The sequence below is a fragment of the Trichoplusia ni genome, chromosome 7 (genome assembly GCF_003590095.1).
Source record: "Trichoplusia ni isolate ovarian cell line Hi5 chromosome 7, tn1, whole genome shotgun sequence".
In the NCBI taxonomy this organism is placed as follows: domain Eukaryota; kingdom Metazoa; phylum Arthropoda; class Insecta; order Lepidoptera; family Noctuidae; genus Trichoplusia; species Trichoplusia ni.
The window spans coordinates 5,277,590-5,299,492 of NC_039484.1; the positions used below are offsets into that span (position 1 = coordinate 5,277,590).

The window sequence follows — 21,903 nt, forward strand, 5'->3', positions numbered from 1 at the left end:
TCAAACTCGTTATAAATTAGGGTTGTTGTAAATGAAAAAAAAAAACAAAATCAGACTTAAAAAGATTTTATTTACAAATTCCTAATGAGTATTCAACGGTTACATTAAGTAGGATAGAATCATAAATTAAATACAACCTTAAATTTATTCTAATTTTAAACATTCATTATTATCATAAAGTTTAAATTGTAAGTATTTGTAGGTTTTAAGTACTCTTGAAGCTATATCACACACTCTGGCTGGCCTTTTGGCACGACTAACAATGTTTTTTTTTTATGATTTTTAAATCGAAGGATTATGTTAATGCAAATTGTCCTATATTTAAGTACAATAGCACAAAAAAGTTTTAAAGGAATAAATACTGAGCAGTATTTTTATAACTTATCTAACACTAACACTTGAGAATTATTTTTATTATTGATTTCACAATACTATGACAAAATGTGTTCGCTTGCCTTTAACGCTAAAAAATATGTTTGCCTCTTGACAGCTGTTTTAATTAAAACGAGAATAAAATTCGCAAACAAATACAATGTTCTTAGCCACAGGCTTCTTAAGTGGATATTATTCCGTTTTAAATAGCAGAATAATTTCTCGATTTTTTTAATCTTTTATTCAGAGTTAATAAATTAATTCTAATTTGTAATAGTTATGCTTTTAATAATATTAAGCAACTACTAAGACAAGTGTAACTGACACAAAAATTGAGATCTATGAAATTTAATTTCATTCTTTTATCTATTATGCTTCAAAGACGATTCCTACATGATCCTCCCTTACTCCTATGCTGTTTTAGTACACATTTCAACGTCAAAGCTGTGTCCGTGGAGCTTGTCGACGGCATTTCGAGACATTCAGGCTTAATTTCATAATGGACTATGTCTATTGTCTAACTTTTCACAGAATAAAGGACTTTTTCACAGATTCATTTATTTTAGGTACCTACACTCTGTTGGTTTTAAGAAGAAACTTTTGACAGGTCATTTACCTAAAACGTGGCGAAAAACACTTTGATGCTTTGACTTTAAATACGATGTTAATCGGCAATTTGTCTTCGAGCTTACCTTTAAATCGAAACAATTCATTTACAGAGAGGATTCTGTCTGTAGGAAAGCGCTTACCCTTAAATCGAAACAACTTATTTACAGAGAGAATTCTGTCCGTAGGAAAGCCTGCATGATTTAGGGAGAATCAAAACTTAACCTCTCTATTTCAACACGTACCTAATAACCTATTTACATGTATACTTTTCGGTGGTTCTGACGCAAGTGTTACATTCGACGCGGCAACACCAGTGGAACTTGCATCCACATCTCTCCTTGATGACCACCCGCCGCGTGTTGTAGCCTCTGCCGCAGCACATGAGGGCACAGCCGTCCATTCCTGATGATGTTCTATTGCATTCACGGCCTATTGTGCCTTGGGAACCCTGGAGATTGAGATTTGGACATAGTATGAAAAACAATGTAAATTCTAAGCTGAAATATTTCTAATTTGTTTTAATAAGTCATTACTTTTCAAATAAATAGGCAGGAATGTTTCCAACAACTAAAATAGATATGAAATTTTCTCAACTATGTTAGGGACGGTTCAAGACTAATAAGAAGCAGCTAAGTACCAGTGTCTTACAAGGAACGATTGTCTATCAAATCTCCCCAACCCAGTTACTTGGGCAACACTACATGACTACACTCCTTATGCCTGCTTGTCAGACTTCCCAACTTCTGACTACCCTTAACGACGGCAAAATATGTGTTAATAACAGCCCAATTCAACATGCCTTCCGACACACGGAGAAACTCCGATGATATCGATGGTCACCGAAAGCATCAAGCGTATGCTTAACTTATGATCGATCTACTTGTGCAGTTGTAGCTAACGATTAACGAACCAAAATATTGTTATTGGAGACTCAGTACGTATGTTATTTTATTAATTACCAGAGATTCGTTCCTGACGCAGTAATTAGGTGACTCCTCGAGGTATACCAAGTCCTGTGCTGTGGGCAGCGTGTAGTGCGGGTTGCTGAGCCTCAGCTTACCACGCCGGGACACCTTCACCTCTGTCGCCCCTTCGTATTTGTCTTTTAAGTAGTCACCTGCGTAATAATAATAGTGTTTGTAATAAAAATACGCCTGCGTAATAAAAATATAATAACAGTTGTGATGATTCCACAACTGTCCCACAACGCCATCTAGTTTCAAACTAAGCAAAACTTGTTGAATACTAGACAACTGATAAAAATACTTAGAATATAGGCATACATATAGGATACATATGATTCTGGAGTTGGAAGGTGGCCATGGGAGTTAAGCTAAACAACACCATAAAATCAACCTGTGAGCTTGTTTTTACAAAAGTATTCTCGATTTTTTATATTAGCTCTTTAAGATTTTCTGAAACCACGTTATTTTCATGTAAAAGAATGATAACTTTATTAAAGTACTGGCAGGGCAGTCGTCGCTAATGACCTTAAATGTAAGAAAATAATAAGTAATCATAGCCAGGTAAGACATATGCTTAAGCTATTTTTAATATAACGCTAAATACTGGCACTCAATTAATTAACTTTAAATCATAAAATAAATAACCAAAAACAAAACAAAACACAATGAAAATAAATTTCATTAATTGCCTTTAAAAACTCATAATGAAGAATCATTAGCATATTAAAATAATAAATAAACTAAAAGCGTGGCTGTATTCACTAGTTTCTTTGCCTTTCGTCTAGTGGGCGTTTGATTTACGCGGCCACCCGCAAGATGGCGCGCCATTCATTTAGCTGTCACTAATTACAGCCATTGTGTCAATACGGCCTATAATTATGTGTTTGTTACTTTAGCAGGTATATAATCAGTTTGCAGCCTTTAATAAGCGGCGTAGATTCCTGCTTACGAAATTATGGTGTATACTTACGCCTTATTTTTTGTAGCTGTAAATAAATCTGAAAACATATCTTTTTAGTTTTTACCAAAGAAGCTGCCAGATTCAGTAAGAAGGTAATTTATTTAATTCAACTGTATTACACCTTTTGTTAGTTTTTTACTATCGTTATTTGAGTCTTGCACACTCCCTAAATATATTACAAAAAATGCTTGCCACATATAAGAATTAACGGAACTTTTTAATGTTTTCTATAACTGTTCCATATTCGAATCTCAACCGTTACATTTTGTTCGGTTATTAAAAATACTTATTTCGAAATAAAGATAATCTTACTAAGTCGCGGTGAAAAATAAAATATATTTTATGATCGCTTAAACTGCTTATTAGAAACTAAAGAGATCCAATTCCATGTTTACGAGCTACTAGAGTAATAACTTGGCTACATATGGCAGAGAAGTGAAAGAAGGTTTCATTTGATTAATCGGCAATCAATATTACTATTCTCTATAATTATTTTGTTCATATTAAATACACTATCTTTTATTTAGCCTTTATTCTCTTTTTGTTTCGTTGTAGGTTCAATCTTATTATATTTTTTTCTATTTTACAGCATTAGCAAAATACATGCTTACCTGCTTATATATTATGATAAGGTAATTTGTAAGTTTTCAACGTGAAATTGTATTAATGGTGATTTTGTTTATTTTTTTATCCTATTCTAAATAAATTTCGATTTGTAACTTTTTAATAATTCTCAAACTAAAATAAAATGTCATTTGCTATGTGAACTTTCTGCATTAACTTCTATGTTGGCTTTCCGTTATTGCAGTGATATTTTATATTTATTATAGGTTTTAATTTTTATTGCGTTACGGTAATTTATTGTTTTCGATAAACTTGTTACAGTTTTGGGTGGTCTAATTACAAATATCATATATCAGAAGAAATTCTTGAATATCGAGAACGTCTTTATTACGATGGAATAAAGTTTGTTATTGTTCATCATTTCATTCCCTTGCTGTTCTAGAAGAGATATGCTTACGTGTACTGTCTATACTTCTATATCTATACTAATATATAAATTTGAAGAGTTTGTTTGTTTGTTTGAACGCGCTAATCTCAGGACTACTGGTTCAAATTGAAAAATTATTTCCATGTTGAATATACCATTCATCGAGGATTTTTTTAGGCTATATACCATCGCGCTGCGACTAATAGAAGCGAAGATACAATGGAAAATGTGGAAAAAACTTCAATGATTCCATTTAAAAATTAACTTATATCTTCTAACCACGCGGATGAAGACGCGGGCAACAGCTAGTATATTATAATATAACCTCGTTTCCACAATAGTAAAGCTTTGCCTGCCGACTTCACAAGTCGTCGTACAGGAACTCCCTAAATATAGTCGGTAGTAAAAAATATAGGAACATCACAATGAGACGGCGGCGAGTACCTTATGAAGAAAATTGGGGCATTAAGGTCTTAGAAATTGGCTTTCTTGTCTTTAGTTACCAAAGTTAATTTAAGTCAAGCGGCTGTAGAAATATTTTAGCTAAATTTTGTTTCTGTCTGTACAACACATTTTTTTTATTATATAATTGAGCGGATATCGAATATCTAGCCTTTATTCGTTTAATTAGTGTCCCGGACCTTTTATATCCTGAGTAATTACGCTTTAGTTAATTAAAAGCTTAAAAAAAGGTGAGATCTCTGAGTCTAGAAACTTAATGTTGTTAGTCATTTGTGTTTGAAATTTTAGATTTTTTTTTAACAAACTACCTTGTTTTGTAATGTCAATAATATTATGTTTAAATATTTTTTTGATCGTCAGACAATTTATCAGAAGAAACTTTTGTATTTTTTCTAAAGAATAATAAAACATGAAAATAAACGTGTTCTCTAGTTTTTAAATATCAACTACAGTTAAAATATGCCTTGAATAATAAAAGTTCTAGGATATGAAAGAAGGTTCTGATTTTATCAGAGATAATACATTCAGAATACCGAAATTCACAATAATTAACAGGGACCACGATAAAATATATTGAAAAATAAACCATCCTATCAACCAACAAAGGGAAATATAATGGGATCAATTAAACAAAATCCCGGTAGAACAATTAAAACTATCAAGTTAATATCGAGAGTATTAATTATTGAGTACCAGGGCATCATGAACACACAGGAAGTAATAGCCAATCATTAATCCGGGCCGTTGTGACTACGGAACAATGAAGTGAACGAGAGTTTGTTAAATTGAGTGAAACCTCTTTGGTTGAATGTTCAATGGTGGGAAATTTTGTATATGAGTGTAATTAGAAAGGATGGCTTTAAGTGAAGTTGTTAGTGGGATCCCGTTTCTATTGTTTCGGATTGACACTTTTAAATTTGGGTCGAGTTAGAGCTCTTCTTGATGATGTTATTATATGCTGTGGTTTCTGCAGGTATTTTCTTAGTTTTTTTATATATTCTGTTGCAATCTATGACAAGGACTTTTTTAGTGTGGTAATTAAAGGTTGGTGAGATTGTGGAGTATACCTTTTTTATTCAATACCTAAATAAATAAAGCAAAGTAAATTTAAGAAAACTTTTTCTGAATAACAACAACAACAAGTCACATTTAACACTTCTAATATTTCTACAATTTGTAGTATAACTTTAAGAATACTTAAATATTTTTTTAAGGAATTGTGATTTAAACTATTCTTAACGAGCCATTAAACATGTTGCATTAGATCTTTGTCCTTAACTTGATGGAAACTTAATCTAACTTTAATGTGTGAGAACAACGTTTTATCATTAGTTTGATAATATCATTTCATCTTTCTGCTCTCCTAGTCACCAGATTATCTTGCAGGTAAAAACAATCATTGTGACCGTTTTGGACACCTAAAAATAATTAACTGTCATTTTTATAATGTTTTTACCGTTTCCTGCATTTATTTATGGTTTGATGGCCTTAAATTGGACAAAAGTTAGTTTCAAAAGGTGGTCAAATTGTGTTTATTACATTTTTTGTTGTGTTAGAGGTTCTAAGGGTCAATAAATTTTAAGTAATGTTGGCCCTTAGTACCGCTTAATTCTGCAGTTTTAGCTATTACAGAATTAATTGCATGTGGTTCTTTCTATTCTAAGTAATTGTTCATGTCAATTAGAAGTAAACAGTGTGAAGTAGTGCATCCTGCAGTACTATTTATTAGTCGCGCTGTAAGCTTTTAAAAATAGTTAATTATTCTATAAATATATTTTTTTAAATAGGTAGATAAAAACGCACCGATGCCTTTTCAAATACATAGGCTTAGTACACTATTAAGTAATTATCACTGGCTAAAAACGTAGAAACCAAGACAGTAGTACATCCTTACCGATCTCCCTGAAGGTAGCCAGTTGCTGCCAGCAAGTGATGAGACTGCAGGAACCTGACACGCCGTGACATTTGCAGGTGACGCGGGACTTGGCTATCACGGCCTGAAACATAGGCATCATTAGGTAGGCCTATAAATTTCTTTCTCATACCAGGTTGGGTTTATGTCAGTAGAAGTCTGGGGCTCACCTCCGCTCAGCTCTAGCTGGAAGAAGTCTTTTGCCTCGTATGTAACGATGGAGTAAATCATTTTGTTTTTTTTTCGACACTTTTTTTTGCGAAGCTTTTAAATAAAGGTATCCTATGTTACTTCTTATCTTATACAATACGAACAAACTAGCATTCACATTTATAATATTAGTAGAAATTGTTTTTGCCTAATATGTTGTCAAGAATTTCTTGATCCGCTTTTTGGCATACTTTGAGTATTTATTATACAGAAGCTGATGTTAAAAGAAATTTCAATATACAAATAACCGACATATAAAAAAAAATCATACATAGGGTATCTGTAAATTTATTATTTTTGAAAAGGTAGGCCATTCCTTATTGAATATAGGACGCAACAGGGTGGGCTGAATTCTATACGGCCAATAATATATACTATTTTCAATGTTTGATTTAATTGTTTTCTCTAGAGTTGAGGAAAGCTTCACATGACATTTATAAATTGTATTCGTTTAATGACATGCCAATCAGTTCATAATTTAAAAGTGTTATGCCAATTTATTGAATCACGCAAAAAATATCTCAAAAGATGTATCCAAAAACAATTTACGAATTCCTTTACCACGCAAACGAAGTCGCTGGTATAGCTAGTATAAGAATAATGACCTAATGACAACAAAGCCTTTGTCCTTCGAATTAATACTAGGTATTCATAACAATCGCTACAGTATTAAATCAAGATCTTATTAAACCACGAATAAACTGAATACTGATACCATCTCTAGATACTACAGTTTTACGACAATTGGTTAGATATTCATAAAAATATGATAACAAAGGCTTATTGTTGAGTTGTGACATTAAGAAGGAAAGAGGCCGTAAACGCAGCAATTATGGTGCCCTGGTATAACGTCAGATATACGACATTACGAATAGGCTGAGAGTAATCACAAGTTATGTGAAATTGTATTGAGATCGTATAAGTTAAGCTGGGCTTAGTTAAGTAATCGCTTGTACTACGACTTAAGTATGTAAGAAATATTGTGCGTGCAATACATAAACAGGTCCACTGCGCAACGGTTTCGATCCCGCGTAGGACAAGAATTTGCATGATCCACAAACGATCGTTCTGTGTCACTGATACACATCATTCGCATTTCAAAATTGTTTTTCGACATTTTCAGATAGGAAATATCGACTCCAGCGTTCTCGAAAAAGACATGTTAAAGTGCAGAATAAATGATTTCATTATGAATAGTAAAAAGGAGGAAGGAGGCAGATGGTAGTGTTACTGTACCCGTCTTCCTGCTTCGTTGTTGTGTCTGTTCATGAGCTGTCTGCCTTGCTCCCGGCTGCCTCTCTTGACTTTGCGCTCCCGTTCTCTAACGTCCACGAATACTTCGGTGAACCTGTTGGAAAATGAGTAAATATTGAAATTCAAGATTATGTCATCTCTTTCTTTTGACGACTTCGAATTGACATTGAGTGAGAAATTTCGTAAAAATAAATTCTGTTTAAAAATCTCAAAAAAAAAACTAGAAGTAGATGCAAATTTTATGTTGTTTATTATTTCATAGAAATTAATATTACCAATACTAGGAAAACTAATATTTTATTTTATTCGTGAAGGATAAAAACAGTTACTTTCAAACTATAGATATATGAACATAAATAAATAGAAATCAGTAGTAGAATATAAGGAATGACTATCCAAAATAGACTAACAACAGGAATTCTAAACTTAGATACTTACTTTAAAGTTCATAACTTTGGAAAACTCTTTGCATGTCAAGTCTAGAATTTACGAGTCCAGATTGAAGGCATTCTTGTAATTTCACATACAAGAGATAAAACATATTCACAGTTTGACAAACTGCCCGCACTCGGTTTGTGACGGCCATAAATCAAACTTACCTGAGTGGGAAAACTTTTACTCCTGGTACTTTTGAAGAGTAAAAGAGATATTAAAGCAGAAAAGGGATAGATATAATATGGCAACCGCTACGTTTTTGCTACGCCCACCGCTACGCAAAGTCTACGAGAAATATTGATCGCTTGATTCGTTGGTGGAATTTACAGCTTATGTTACATACATAGGGTGCATAATCAGTTGGTAGTTGTTATAGAGGGTGGAAATACTACGGAGGGTTGTAATATCGCTTCTCTCTCCAATGTGGTGGTGGGGTATTGACGTAGACTGGCTGGGAATGCGATGTACATTGCGTATTTCGTTTTATATTGGCCAAGGCAAATGGGTTCGAGAAAGCAATGGATGACTACGTAATTTTCTTTTTGGCATTTTTATTAATTTTCGCAAATTAATTATCATTGTCATTATTAGTAATTGGATTATTAAATTTTACCTAACAATATACTTTTATTGCGGACTTTAAAAATCTTTAGAGCCTTAATGCTTTTGTACCCCGCTATTTCTTCCTTGCCGGGTATATCGGATTAACCCAATCTTCCAACCTATGCTACCCTGGTAGAAGTTATCGGGTTAAAGCGTTCGTAACCCGCTAAACCCGGGTTATCCGAGTTTATCCGGCTGGACTTGTTTCTGCCAACTTTTTGAGCGAAAATTACAAGTTTTTATTAACCGAGTACAGAGCACTTTTATACACATTGGTTATAAACGTAAATAATTGATGTTTTGATTAGCAGCATTAATTAGAATAAATTGATAAGCGACAGTAAAAATTTAAGATCACAAAAGGCAAAAAGCACGACTTTTCAAAAGTGACCTGAAAGTAAAGTCTTTATGATTTTTATTCATTAAAAAATAATCACTATTTTTTACTAGGTATTATTATCTTTTAATTTGATGACTTATGGCTAGTTTCCATTTTGAATAAGTTTCTTTATTACTGAACAATATTTACTAGGTAATTTATGCAATTATTATATTACTTAATTTGTCCACTTAATAGTGTTTCTTAATAAAATATTTTTAAATTATAACATACGTATCACCGAAAAATATTCGTAAACTTCCTTTCAGATTTCCCGCATACCAAACATTTCACGAATACTTTGCCTCCTTCAACTCCTGCTAGCCTGGTAGGAAAAATACGCGAATGCGGGAAAATCTCCTTTATAAAGCCGAGGCTTTTCAAACGCCCTACATTCTCCATTCCCGATCGCATACCAAACATTCTTGAGCTACTGAAAATCATGCTGCCCTGGTGAAGAAAATTCAAACAGACAAATCGGAAAAGCTTTTTTAAAGTATTCCTTCAGTAAAAAACTTAAAAAGCTCACCCTATGGATGTTGCTTGTGTGTGAGGGTGAAGTCCGCTTTATTTTCCTCCTGACGATGTTGTTATACATTTTTATGTGTGTGTATCACTCACACAGTCAAGAACATGTCTGTGTCTACCCATTGAACGGTGCTCTTGATGTGTTATGTTGCCCTGGTATATGGGAGTCGGTTTTTGCGAACTAGTTCGGTCCTGTATTTTCCGATTTGTCAAGTAAATTAAAATTTTTCGTGGAGGTGAAACGGAGTAAAAATGGGACTGGCAAGGTAAAGAGAGATTTTGTATCATGAATTTTTGTATACCATTACAAAGTTTACCACTAGAATATTGGTACGATAAATTATCAAGTCCACCGACCCTGTTTGACTACAGTTACTTTTTATTTTGGTTGTAGGTAAAAATGTTGCAAGCAATGTTATAGAACTCGCGATAGAGTATCTATCTATCCTAGTCCGATAAAAAATCTATTACATGTGAAACAATATGTAATAAATACTTTTGACCTGGACCAGGACGGTCCAGGTTAAATCATGAACCCCAATGATCCATTGGAACTTTGTAACATAACATACGTCTACATTGCTTCCGATCAGCCTGTTTGAGCTTATTCAATTTGATTAATTTATTTTTCCAATAATCAAACCCTGCTAAAGTAAAGCGCAACTTGTGTCATTTTCTCATAACGTTCCGGACCTGTTCCCTACCTGAAGCGCCATACAACTCCTCACGATTCATGTTTGCCTGGTACCAAAGTCTGAAAAGCGTGACGTTTGAGCGTGGAAAAAAGCGCGTGACGAAAGCAGTGACGACATTTCAAGCCTTCTTTGATTCCTAAAGCTCTGGTGGATGTGACTCGAAATATGCAGAAAATTCCATGTTTTTGTGATAAGTCGTTTATAGAACAATCAAAACGTGAAATGGAAGATTCAATCCAAAAATGATATCATTTGTTTTTCTTCACATATTTTTTCGTTTAACAAACAAGCTTCTATCTCTTTCTAAGCGTTGTTTTATTCCTGTGACGTTTGTATAATGAATCGCGGTCGTTTTCTTCTACCCTAGTACATTTTTTCAAACAATAAAAAAAAGGAAATCTCTCTGTTGTTTGTACAGTGGTTGATGATTTTATCAATGTTTTTTCAATACTGGCGTGGTATTTGAAAATTATGTTTTAAGTTTTTTTTTGTATTAGTGACGTATAATTGGTGTTCGAAATTAAGTTTTTGGCCAATTATTTATATACTCTGGAAAATGTAATCCGAGCTGCGTGTGTGTTCTCTCCATTCAATTATTAGTTAGTTACTCAGTACAACAACTTCAATTTTTGTAGACCTTTATTTAGACTAACTTTCGTTAAAATGCTTTTTGATGTTACAAAGATTGTGATAACTCTTGATAGCAATTCTGCCTATTTCCACCTTCTCGTATCGTTGTCCTCTTTGTTTTGGTTTGGATTACTTAATTAAGATGTGCACTTGTTCCTGTTCCGTTATATTTACTTGTAAATAAAAACTAATAAATTACAGTTATTTATCAATAGGAAATTGCAGAATGTGTCTCCACAATAATTCCAATGGATAATAGCAAAAATTCACAAAAGGAACATTCGATTGGATCTTTTGATCTTCTTTAATACGGTTCTAACCCTTTCATGTTTTCAGCGGCGCTAACCCTTTCAGTACGTGAAAACTTGCTAGGGTCGCACGAGTCCATAGGAGGTTGTCTACGGTGCTACGCGTTGCTACGTAGATTGTAACTCGGTTCACAAAACGTGTAGGTACGGTCGGCGCTATGTTCTATTAAGAGTGATAAAAGAGTAGTAGGTATAATAAATCTGTACTTAAAGTGGAAGGTGTGTGTGAAAATGTAAAATTTATAAACTGGGTTTTTATTACTAAAGACTACATACGTTAAAAGCTCAGTAATTAATTTGGATCGATCTTACCCGTTTATTTATTGGAAAAAATAAAAGAAGACTCTTCTGCTGAATTAGATTTTAATTAGGTGTTGTTATCACTTGTCGTCTTACATTCGACTATGAATTTTAGTTCACAAATTTTTGTGCCGTGTTACAACCGTAGCTTGAATGGCTGCTACGAGGGACAGCGAACCTCCTTTATATTTCTGCGAGCCTAGTACTCAACCTGTCTTTAGCCATGGTTTGACACCCGTGAAGCCCGGTTGACAGCTGATTAACAAAACTAAATTATTTTTCCATCCCCCTTACAATTAATATTATCAGTATTTTCCTATTATTGGTTAGAATAAATTGTTTCAATTGTTTTTGTGAAGGATGTTTATGTGTATTGAATCTGAAAATAGTTTTTTTTTATAAATATTCTAATTTTAATTAGGTAATCGCGTTAAATATAATTAAGTTTTAAGTAGGTAGGAGAGAGCAGGCTCACGTAAAATTATTTCTATTTAACTTTTTCTATCTACAATTTGAATTGATTTCTCCTAAAATATACAGTTCAATTTTTTTTACATGTTTTTTAATTCGTCTATAGATGCAAAATACACGGCTCCTAAACACGTGAAAATTTTTCAGGTGTAAGAAAATATTATCGCTGGAAAGAGCGCAGGTAAATTTTTCACCTGTCTTACCTCTCACCTTGATACTAGGGTATAAGAACACGTTAGGAGGTAGGTTCACCTTGTTCACGTGTTTTCAGGTAACTCACACAAGTGCAGTTTACGTTCTCCAAAAACAAAATTTACGGCGACGTTTAGGGGGGTTGTTGCTCCATCTCTTTCTAGCACACGGTGAAAACCGGGAAAAGACAAGTTTGCGCTCACTGTTCACCTTTCACACACAGAGAAAGTTTTTCAACGCACACGAACAAAACTTTCAGGTAATACCTTGGTGTTGGGAGTGCGACAACAGGTAAACGAACATCCTTTACGATGTTGCTACCCTAGTACACAGGTGCGGTTCCAAACAGGTGAGCTCTACCTGAACGTTTCAGGTGACGTCATGAAACGTTTTTTCATTAGGCGTAAATGATTTTTGATTTTTGTGACCAATTTTCATATTCGTCAAAGGCGAAACTTTTGACAAATTTCTTCTATAGAGCAATTATTCAGGTTAAAACTAAAAACAATACTAAAATCGAAGTAAAATAATATTTCTTCCCACCTACACCTGAACGAATTGACAACATCAATAAAAAAATGATTTGGGATTTCGAGCCAGAGTCGAACTTTCCGCGGGGAAAAATTTCGATAAAGTGGGGGAAAAGTACTAGGCGATCATGAGTTGAGGAAAGGTTGAACATTGTCGTAGGTCAGGGAGGCGCCCGGGAACGTATTTAAATAAAATAATAATCTATTCACAGGACTACATGATCGTGTAGAGTATGTTTGTATAACAATTCTAGAAGTAGAAGTATTTCAAGGTTCTAGTTGTAGTAGAACATAGTAGGATGTACTGGGCAAACATAGGTTGTTGGATGTTTGCTTGTGTAATTTATAGTTCTAGTACTAGACTTTCGTTTCTATTGGTATGTAGTGCTCACTTATATTGTAATTGTCCTTATTGTATTGTCGAACGGTTATGAATTAAAACAACGCATAGCTACAGTGCTTTATAAAATTGTGAAACTCGATCTAAACGAAGAAAAAACAGGAAGAGAAAATTGTTAAATGTTGCATAAACCACTTTTTTTTAACTTGCCGTATGACATTTACACCATGGCAACGCGTCTTTCAAGAAAACGGAAAACGTGGAAAACGGGCGCAGTTCAATAACCTTCACCTCAAAAGTACCAGGAGAGCATACTTACTTGTAGCCATACTCAAGGTTATCGCCGCAGCCGCCCCACACCCAGTCGGAGTGCAGGTTCCTTGGTCTGGCGGCGTGGTTGCAGCTGCAGCTGGACAGCCGCCCGTCTCGACAAGCCCGAGACACAGACAGAGACACGCCAGCTGATGTGATAGCGTGTGTAAACGCCGTTTCGCGGGACGCTGAGGAAAATTTTCTTGTATATTATGTACAATATATACTCCTCATTTATGAAGTTCTAGTACCTACATAGATATTTTTGAGACCTAAGTCTGGAATCTGATAGCGTTTTGGGAACAGACAGGAGTTAGTTAGTATTTTATACATCTTCGGATGTTACGTTAGTTCTTTCTGCATTTTGTTATAAATAGTCGTTCTTTGCGTTGCATTGCATAATTATCTATTTAATTAAATTATTAATTTTGTTAAAAGTATTTGTAAAAATAGCATCTTTTTTAGATGCTGATTCCTGATCGTAATAATTACACATAACGTATAATCCGCGATAATATACGCCACAGAGGTAACACAAAGAATTCAAAACTCTTTCAAACTTGACTTTGTTCGACTAATCTTTACATCTTAAAACTCTTGTTGGGTTACACACTCAAGTTTTACTTCGACTCAAAAGCAAATCTATTACGAACAAAATTTTCTTTCTTTAATATACAATTAAACTCACTTTTCTAAGTCTCATGATTATAATACGTCCATGATTGCAAACATACAACAATTTCAACACATACGATAAAAAAATCTAGCTCATTTTGTTCACTCCCAGAGCAAAACCTTTGGTAATATCTCTACAATTTCCTAGAATGTATTTTCTATCTAGAACAGTGTAGTGGGAACAGTGCGTCTCTATAAATCAGAGGCTGTCCTGCTGTCGGCAACCAGCTAAGATTTAAAGCTTTGCTACAATTTGGATTTCACATGTACGAGATATTTTTATCTGAAATTTTATTGTAGTTTTAGTTAGAACTGTTCTAAAATCTAAATGAAAGAAATACATTTATTTACCATAAATGGGTATGAAAAACTAGTTATATGAATCTAAAATTATTTTTTTTGTGGACATCGGGCTGAATGAAGTGATACCTTTGCCTAGATATGAAAAGGCTATACAAAAAAAATAGAACATGAATAAGTTTATACTCGATTTTTAAAATGAGGATGTTTTTTTTCCAACTTGCCAGTTAAGTGAGAGGCAAAACCTCAAAATGAAGACAATTAGAATTAAGTCGTCTTACTTTTTTTGTTTTCATCGTGAAAGTTTACTTTCTGGTTACTGTGAATGGTATTCATGCTATATTTTTATTCTGTAATAATCATCATCATCAACGCAATTCTATGAAATGAGAAAATAATTCATAACTTACGCGTCCTTTGTTTAGCCTAGGTACTTTCGAAAAAAAATAATATTCTATTTGCGATTTCTAAAAATGTCTTCCAAGATATTTTTATTACGTTACACGTCAATTCCCTTTGACCTTCAAGAGAAATTTATTCTCCATTTATCTTGATATATAGATGTCTGTGTCCTTGGTGGAGAAAATGTATAGAAAAGTAATATTGGGCACGTTTGTCTTTATGTAAGAAAAGACACGAGGATGTCACAGTGAAATTATGTTGGTACAGGCAGCAACACAAGTCGGTTAACACAATCTGATTTACAAAGTGCCATTTTTATTGAAATATAAGAATTGATAAACTACTTTTCGCATACTAGCATAGCATATTTGTTAGCTAATAGTACAACAATACGTCACTAAGATAGGTGTCGTGTCCTACTAAAGGACACAGTTATAAATGTGCAACTTTTACCGAAATATATTGAAAAAAAAATCGTTTACTGTCCAGTGGACCCTGAGAGGCAAAATAGAGGTTAAGTTGTAGTTTAGGTGCTTGGCATTGGGAGTTTGGATTTGCGCGTTTCATTTTAAGTAAACAAATGAGCTATGACGGTGTATCACGTAAATTTTAGTAGCTCACTTTACTCTTGCAGAGACCCCTTTTCGAAGTTTAAAAAGCAAATAACAAAACAAAAATAGAAGCTTGTCAAAAGTTCTTCGTGCAAAAAAAAATATCTTATTTTTTCAAATTGACCTACTGACTTTTAAATACAAGACCACCAAACTCTTATATCAACTCACCAATCAACGTCAGAGGTCCAAACACCGTCTCATCCCCGGTCACAGTACAGTTCCACCTTCGCCCTTGGAACTGGTACTGGCACTCCGTGATCCCTTGCTTCACTCCAGCACTGACCACGGGCATATGGTCCTTGTGACGTCGGCACACCCGCCTCTGCCCGGGCGTCAGGCCACGAAGACGAGCGCAGACTCGAGACTTTTCGGAAAAGAGATCCGGTTGGTTCGACCATTTCTCGAATTCTAGGAGGCCCATGTTGCTGTAACAAAATTAATAATCAGTTATTCAAATTAGGCTACCGAGTAACAATGCTTTTTGGAGGTCAGGTTACATTGGAAAGCACCCAGTTTTGCCCTTCACCGCTTTCTAAGTGCTTTCGCTGTGTGAACGGCGCAACAAACTCCCAGAAGTCTTATCATCTCACAAGGAAAACGTACCTATGTTAGTTTGGCATGATTTACATGGATAAGGAATATTGGTAATGTGAACTAGATTGGTCTGTTGCGAATAAAATAAATACGTAATGTAGATGATAGAGTTTGAATTTGAGAGGGAATAAATGGGCACATAATTTATCATTGGTCAGAGATAAGAACTTTCCTATCTGAACTTTTCATATTTGTCTATGTATTAAAAAGTGTAATATAAAAAATATAGAAATGTTAGCCATATAACTCTGTACGTGTGCAAGACTTTTACTGTTGATACAGCTGTTAGTAAACCTTTCTTCAAATAGAACTTATGAATCAAACTACTAAACCGATGCTAATATTTCTTTATACGAAATCACTTAAATCTGTCTAAACATTGAAAAAGAGATATCACCAAAATACCACCCCAAATATTACGGTAAACTTAACCAATGCAAAGAACAAACCAATATAAATACTTTAATACTGTTTATGATTTGTCACTTCCTCTTGATAAAAAAAATTAAGCTGTCAAAATACAAAACGCAACAATTCTTGCCAGCATCATAATTATGACTTTAACACTTTTTAATATGCTCCTATAGCTTAAAAACCATTATGGGATCGTTAATAATGTTCACCATTAGTAAAAGACAGATTTTATTAGAGCCAAATTATATGTCATAAATTATGTTGTATGGAGTTACAGTATCTTAAAGCTTGGAGGTGTTGAAATGAGATGGTCTCTACGTCGTTTATCGCGCTTTCTCACTCCCACTGCCGTCTTGTGAGAGTGGCTACACTCAAGTGAGCAATAGTCAAAATACATTTATTATGACGATACGTGTGTAATTATGTTTTAGTTATAATATACGAGAGGTCACGACTTCCATTTTAATGTAATGTGTATTTCATAAGTTATTTAAGTAGGAGAATTAATTTTGAAGTCTCTATTTAGAAGTGGGTTTAAGAGGTTTCTTGGTTAGCGGAATGTAAGCAAGTATAGGAATAAAGACAATTGTTTTTTTTCCGTCGGGTAGTTTATTTAATAATAATGGAAAGATATTTTTTTATTTAGTCTAGCAAACATAAATTTATCAAAATCACTTCTGTACATAAGCTATGCGAAATCGTTACGTCACAAACCTAGTGTCTTAAAGTGTAAAGCAGTTTTTCTTTTTCAATATAAACTGTTCAGATAGCTAAGGAAAAAATTTCAATTGTTCTTTGATATTATTAAAGGTTTCCACACTGAAGTGTTTTATCTTTACTTCGTGGCTGTTTGACAAACATTCAATGATACAATTCACATCCATAATACACTAGCAGCATAAATATATGCATATGCATAGCATGGTGACTAATACCACTTGACTATCCTTGCAGTTATACACGGTGATTTTTTAGTCGTCTCACAAAAGTAGCCCGGTTCATGTATCCGACGTAAAATACCCCTAGGCGCGATTATTATTTTCTTATCATCAACTAAAATAATAAGTATGAAGAAAAATTAAACAAGAGAAATCTAAAAATATCGCCTGCACTCCTCATCATTGTTACAAGGCTCGAACCGCGCTCGCAACAGAGCTGTGTTTCTAAAAAACTACGAATTGCAACATAATATTGAATAAAAATTGCATTGAAAATTTATCCAAATCTCATAAATATCTATTTTTTTTTATCATGAACGTGTTCTAGTCATAGGATACATGAACTGGGTTGCTTTTGTAAGACGACTAAAAAATGTATGGTGTATAATTTAGAGACATTAAATGTCGATAATTATTAGTATTTGGTACAAAACTAATACATGTCAATACTATGACGTATAATTAATTACTTTAATTAAGAAGAGCAATTACTTATAGTTAATGTAAGTATCAGTTGCGTAAATAGATAAATATTTGACATCATGTTTCTCGAAGAAAAAGAAACGTATATACATCATCTTAATAAGATCATATTTGTTAAGCCGCTTATTGTAATAAGTATTGGTAAAGTAATTGTTTTTGCAAGAAACAGTTCTTTTTTTTTCTTTTTTAAAAACGACTCCCGCACTTAGGAATTTAATCCTCGTGTCTCGGGGGTTACAAATACAAAATAATTCACATGCACAAAGACATCCAGACTCAGCAGAACAAGCTTTTGTGGATCACACAAAACGCTTATCCTACGCGGGGATTGAACCCGCGACACGTCGCGCACAGTGGGCTTGGCGTACCACTACCTCAACCACTCGGCTATCCGTGCGTGTTTGTATCTAACTTAATTAATAATAAAAGCAATACTTTTGAGCCGGCGAGTCACCACCGGCCGATGTAATTCCATTTTTATGTCTTTAAAGGCAAGTGCTACAGTTTTCCATAACTTGTGAAAGAAATGATTCTATTTAAAATTAGTTATATCGCTACAATTTGCAATAGTTCTGTTGCTACCTTGGGACGTCCATATCTGTTCTTTTACAGAACAGGGGCGGATAGAACGAGACCTCTGCATGTTGGGCCTGTTTCACTTGCTGTGTCATGTTCAATTTAACTGCATCCAAAATGCACTTAATGCAATTCGCAGTTGGATTGCCATTGAAATGCGGTCCGTCTGTCTAATGCCCTAGTCCAGATAATTTTAAAGAAAAAAGTAGAGTGCGTTTTTTCTTTACAAGAGATAGGACAACTATTTCCATCTTTTGTAACTCCTGACTGGGTCTCGATGTTCTATTATAATAATTATAATATGATTTGAGGAAAACATGTGTTTTGTTATCATTAACAAATAATGACGTCTTTCAATTTCCTTATATTTTATCTTTTGTTTTCTTACTTCTGTTAAGGCGTGAGTCATTTGTTCGGTTGCTCATTAATTGTTAACTACAGCAGGTATTATTAAGTGAATAGCAATATTAAAGTTATATTTTAATTGTTATTTCAGTTCGTAATTATCATGTAGTATCATGAAAACTATAAAAGTTGGGGAAATTAATTATTGAAGTTACGGTGAGGATTGAGGTAAAGTTATATCATGTAGAAAATGTTTTTTTTGCAGGCCTAAAAAGGCGCTTCAGGGAAGGTTTAATCGCATATATTATCTAGTGACTATAGTCGTGCTACTCTCTTCGATTTCTGTTTATTTTAGCATGACTGAATCTATTTTATTATTTCAGTTTTCTTTTCACAAATAAATTTGTAATTTCATAAATTCCATAAACCTATATTAATTTATAGGTTTCGATTTTCAACACCTGAATGAAAGCATTTGCCTATTTCATTATATAACCTTGGCAATCTATTTACAAACACTACATGCCCTTATTTAAACTAATGAAGAAATCGTCGTATGACCAAGAAATATCAATAAATAGACGAATGTAGCAATATTTAACTGTAAACAATTAAAACTAAACATATAAGTAATGTAAAATAGATACCGCCAGATACGCCAAACAAATATTATAAAAGTGACAGCTGTCAAGATATCGCGCATGCGTAGTAGGTGCGTGCGTATGAGGTTATAATGAGGTTTTATTCCAGTTTTTTTGCAACTAAGAATGAATTAAAATGTGTTTTGTACATTTAAATTAGGAATAGTGCTGAAGGATTCATTCACGCCGCAGAGCAGAGTCTCTGTTTTCTTCTGTCTGTTTACTTTTTAACCGAACCATGGTGGTAGGCCAGAATAGCGCTGGTAAAGACCATATTTACAAAGGTGTTTTCGAGAGAAAAAACTACAAAAATATACATTTTCAGCAAGAACTGACAGTCAATAATCAATTAATAACTATAATTACTCTCTGGTACAGCTGTTTAAACATTGTTTTACCTACGTAACTATTGTTCGCGCCCATTTCCTTTCTGCGTTCTTCATTTGAAACAGTTTTTGTTCTTAAGTGATGGTGATGTTTTAATGTAGGACTATTTAGTTAAAATTCTTTAATATCCCTCTGCTGTATTTTTAGTGAAACTTATTTAGCATACTAATTACAAATAGTACTTAGTACTTCTGAGTCATGCTTATCGTTTCAAAAATGAAAAAAGAAAATTGTGTTATCCTGAAAATATAATTAGAAAAAGAGACCTTCTCATAGACTTCCCAAAACATTGTTTGCGTACTTTTTAGAGTTTTGTACCTTTTATGACCTGTTAAACAAAAATATGTACTGAACATTTTTGGGAATCCTTAGGTATTCATTAGTTTTTTTTGTATGACAAATATCCTATTAATTGTAGCTAGCATTAAGAATCACTTCTCGTAAAATAAAACCTTTTAAATATCCGCCCGTTCATAACAAAACGTTCGATCATGTTTCATAATGATTATTATGACATGTTTCAGGTGAATATTACGGTTTTGTAAACGTTAACCATAATGTAATTGATACCTTGTAATTTGTTTTAATTCATTATTATAGTATCGGTACCGTCGGCAATGAAAATCAGTGAGTCATGCCTGAGACCGTGACACGGTATGTTTTCCTGGTATTCTATAATTCTTTTTCAACTTTAATTGAAAACTATTGAGCCAAACGCAATGAGACTATGACACCAATTGACAGTTAAGTATTTTTTTTTCTCTAGCCAACTGTGTGTGAGACACAGTGGGCTGGACAAAGGCCTTCCCCAAATCCTTCCACAACTCTCTATTCTGGGCCGCATGGAACCAGACTGTGCGGTAACGTTAAGGTCGTCTCGCCACCTTAACACCATAAGTATATTAATTGAAAAAATAATCAACAAAATCGGTTCATCCAGTAAAAAGTTCTGGAGTAAAAAACACACAACAAAAAAAAAAACAAAATACAGACGAATTGAAAACCTCCTTTTTAAAAGTCGGCTGAAAACAATATCTATAGACAAAATGGAGTTCTTTTTCATTCGAGTTGATATTTGGTATTCTCGAATCTGAAACAAGAGCTAAAACGTGTTGTGACCCGAGTCGGAACTGTTCTACGCTGAATCCACAGTTAGTGATAAATAATAACCAACGTGATTTTGACTCGTGACCCAAAGGCTGGCTTTTACCTCGCTCAGAGGATTAGCATTGCCATTCAACGTGGCAATGCTGCCAGCCTTTTGGGCACACTCCCAGCCGGCAGCGACGCTGATGAATTTTTTGATGCTTCTATTTAATTTAATAATTTTTTGTTTTTTAACTTGTAAATATTTAACTCTGTTAAATAATAACCAGACAAACAAAGCCTGCTGGTCTGAAGTGAAGAGTTTATAGATTTCAAACAAGGTTAGTGTAAGATCATCTGTCATTTTTGTAAAAATAAATATGCTCTACATATGCGGAAATGATACGAATACGTTTTCTGGGGCTTTATTTAACGGTCAAATAGTTTCGTTCAGACCTCCTAGCCAACTGACAAAACTACAAACGTTTTCGTCAATAAATTATGCTCAAATATAATAGAAGTGATATTTCGTTTCAATAAGTCACGTGACTTTAGGCTGTCATCACTCTAAATTCAGCATTTGCGAAACTATTAACGATTGTAACCTTGCCGAATCGTTTTTTAATTTAAAAATCGCTTTTCATTGCTTTTCTGAAGAATATGGTGTTAAGTATTATAAAATTAAGTAAATATGTATATGGTGACATGTATTCTATCAGGATCAATGAACTTTATTATCTTACTCTTTCGCAATTATAGCCCACATTACTTTACAAGTGTAAATAAATAGTCTTATACTACCTACACGTTCTTCACATTATTTTGTAGAGTTCAATTTTGTATTGAAAAAAAACTGCTTGTCGTAAAAGACAGAAGACATTTTGGCCAAGACAATAAATACTCATCATCATCCTAGCCTTTTTCCAAATATGTTGGGGTCGGTTTCCAGTCTAACCGGATTCACCTAAGTACCAGTATTTTACAAGGAG

General features: G+C 33.8%; 1 protein-coding gene across 1 annotated transcript; it reads right to left on the reverse strand.

Moving 5' to 3' along the window:
- Window positions 1-980: 980 nt before the first annotated feature.
- LOC113496093 (protein Wnt-5b-like) lies at window positions 981-19,125 on the reverse strand. Its single transcript, XM_026875210.1, has 7 exons — window positions 18,462-19,125; window positions 15,619-15,875; window positions 13,467-13,647; window positions 7,719-7,830; window positions 6,255-6,357; window positions 1,941-2,098; window positions 981-1,429 (listed from the first exon to the last, which is right to left on the reverse strand). The coding sequence occupies exons 1-7, from the start codon at window positions 18,548-18,550 to the stop codon at window positions 1,232-1,234; spliced, it is 1,098 nt and encodes a 365-aa protein (XP_026731011.1). The 5' UTR covers window positions 18,551-19,125; the 3' UTR covers window positions 981-1,231.
- Between the last annotated feature and the right edge of the window lie 2,778 nt (window positions 19,126-21,903).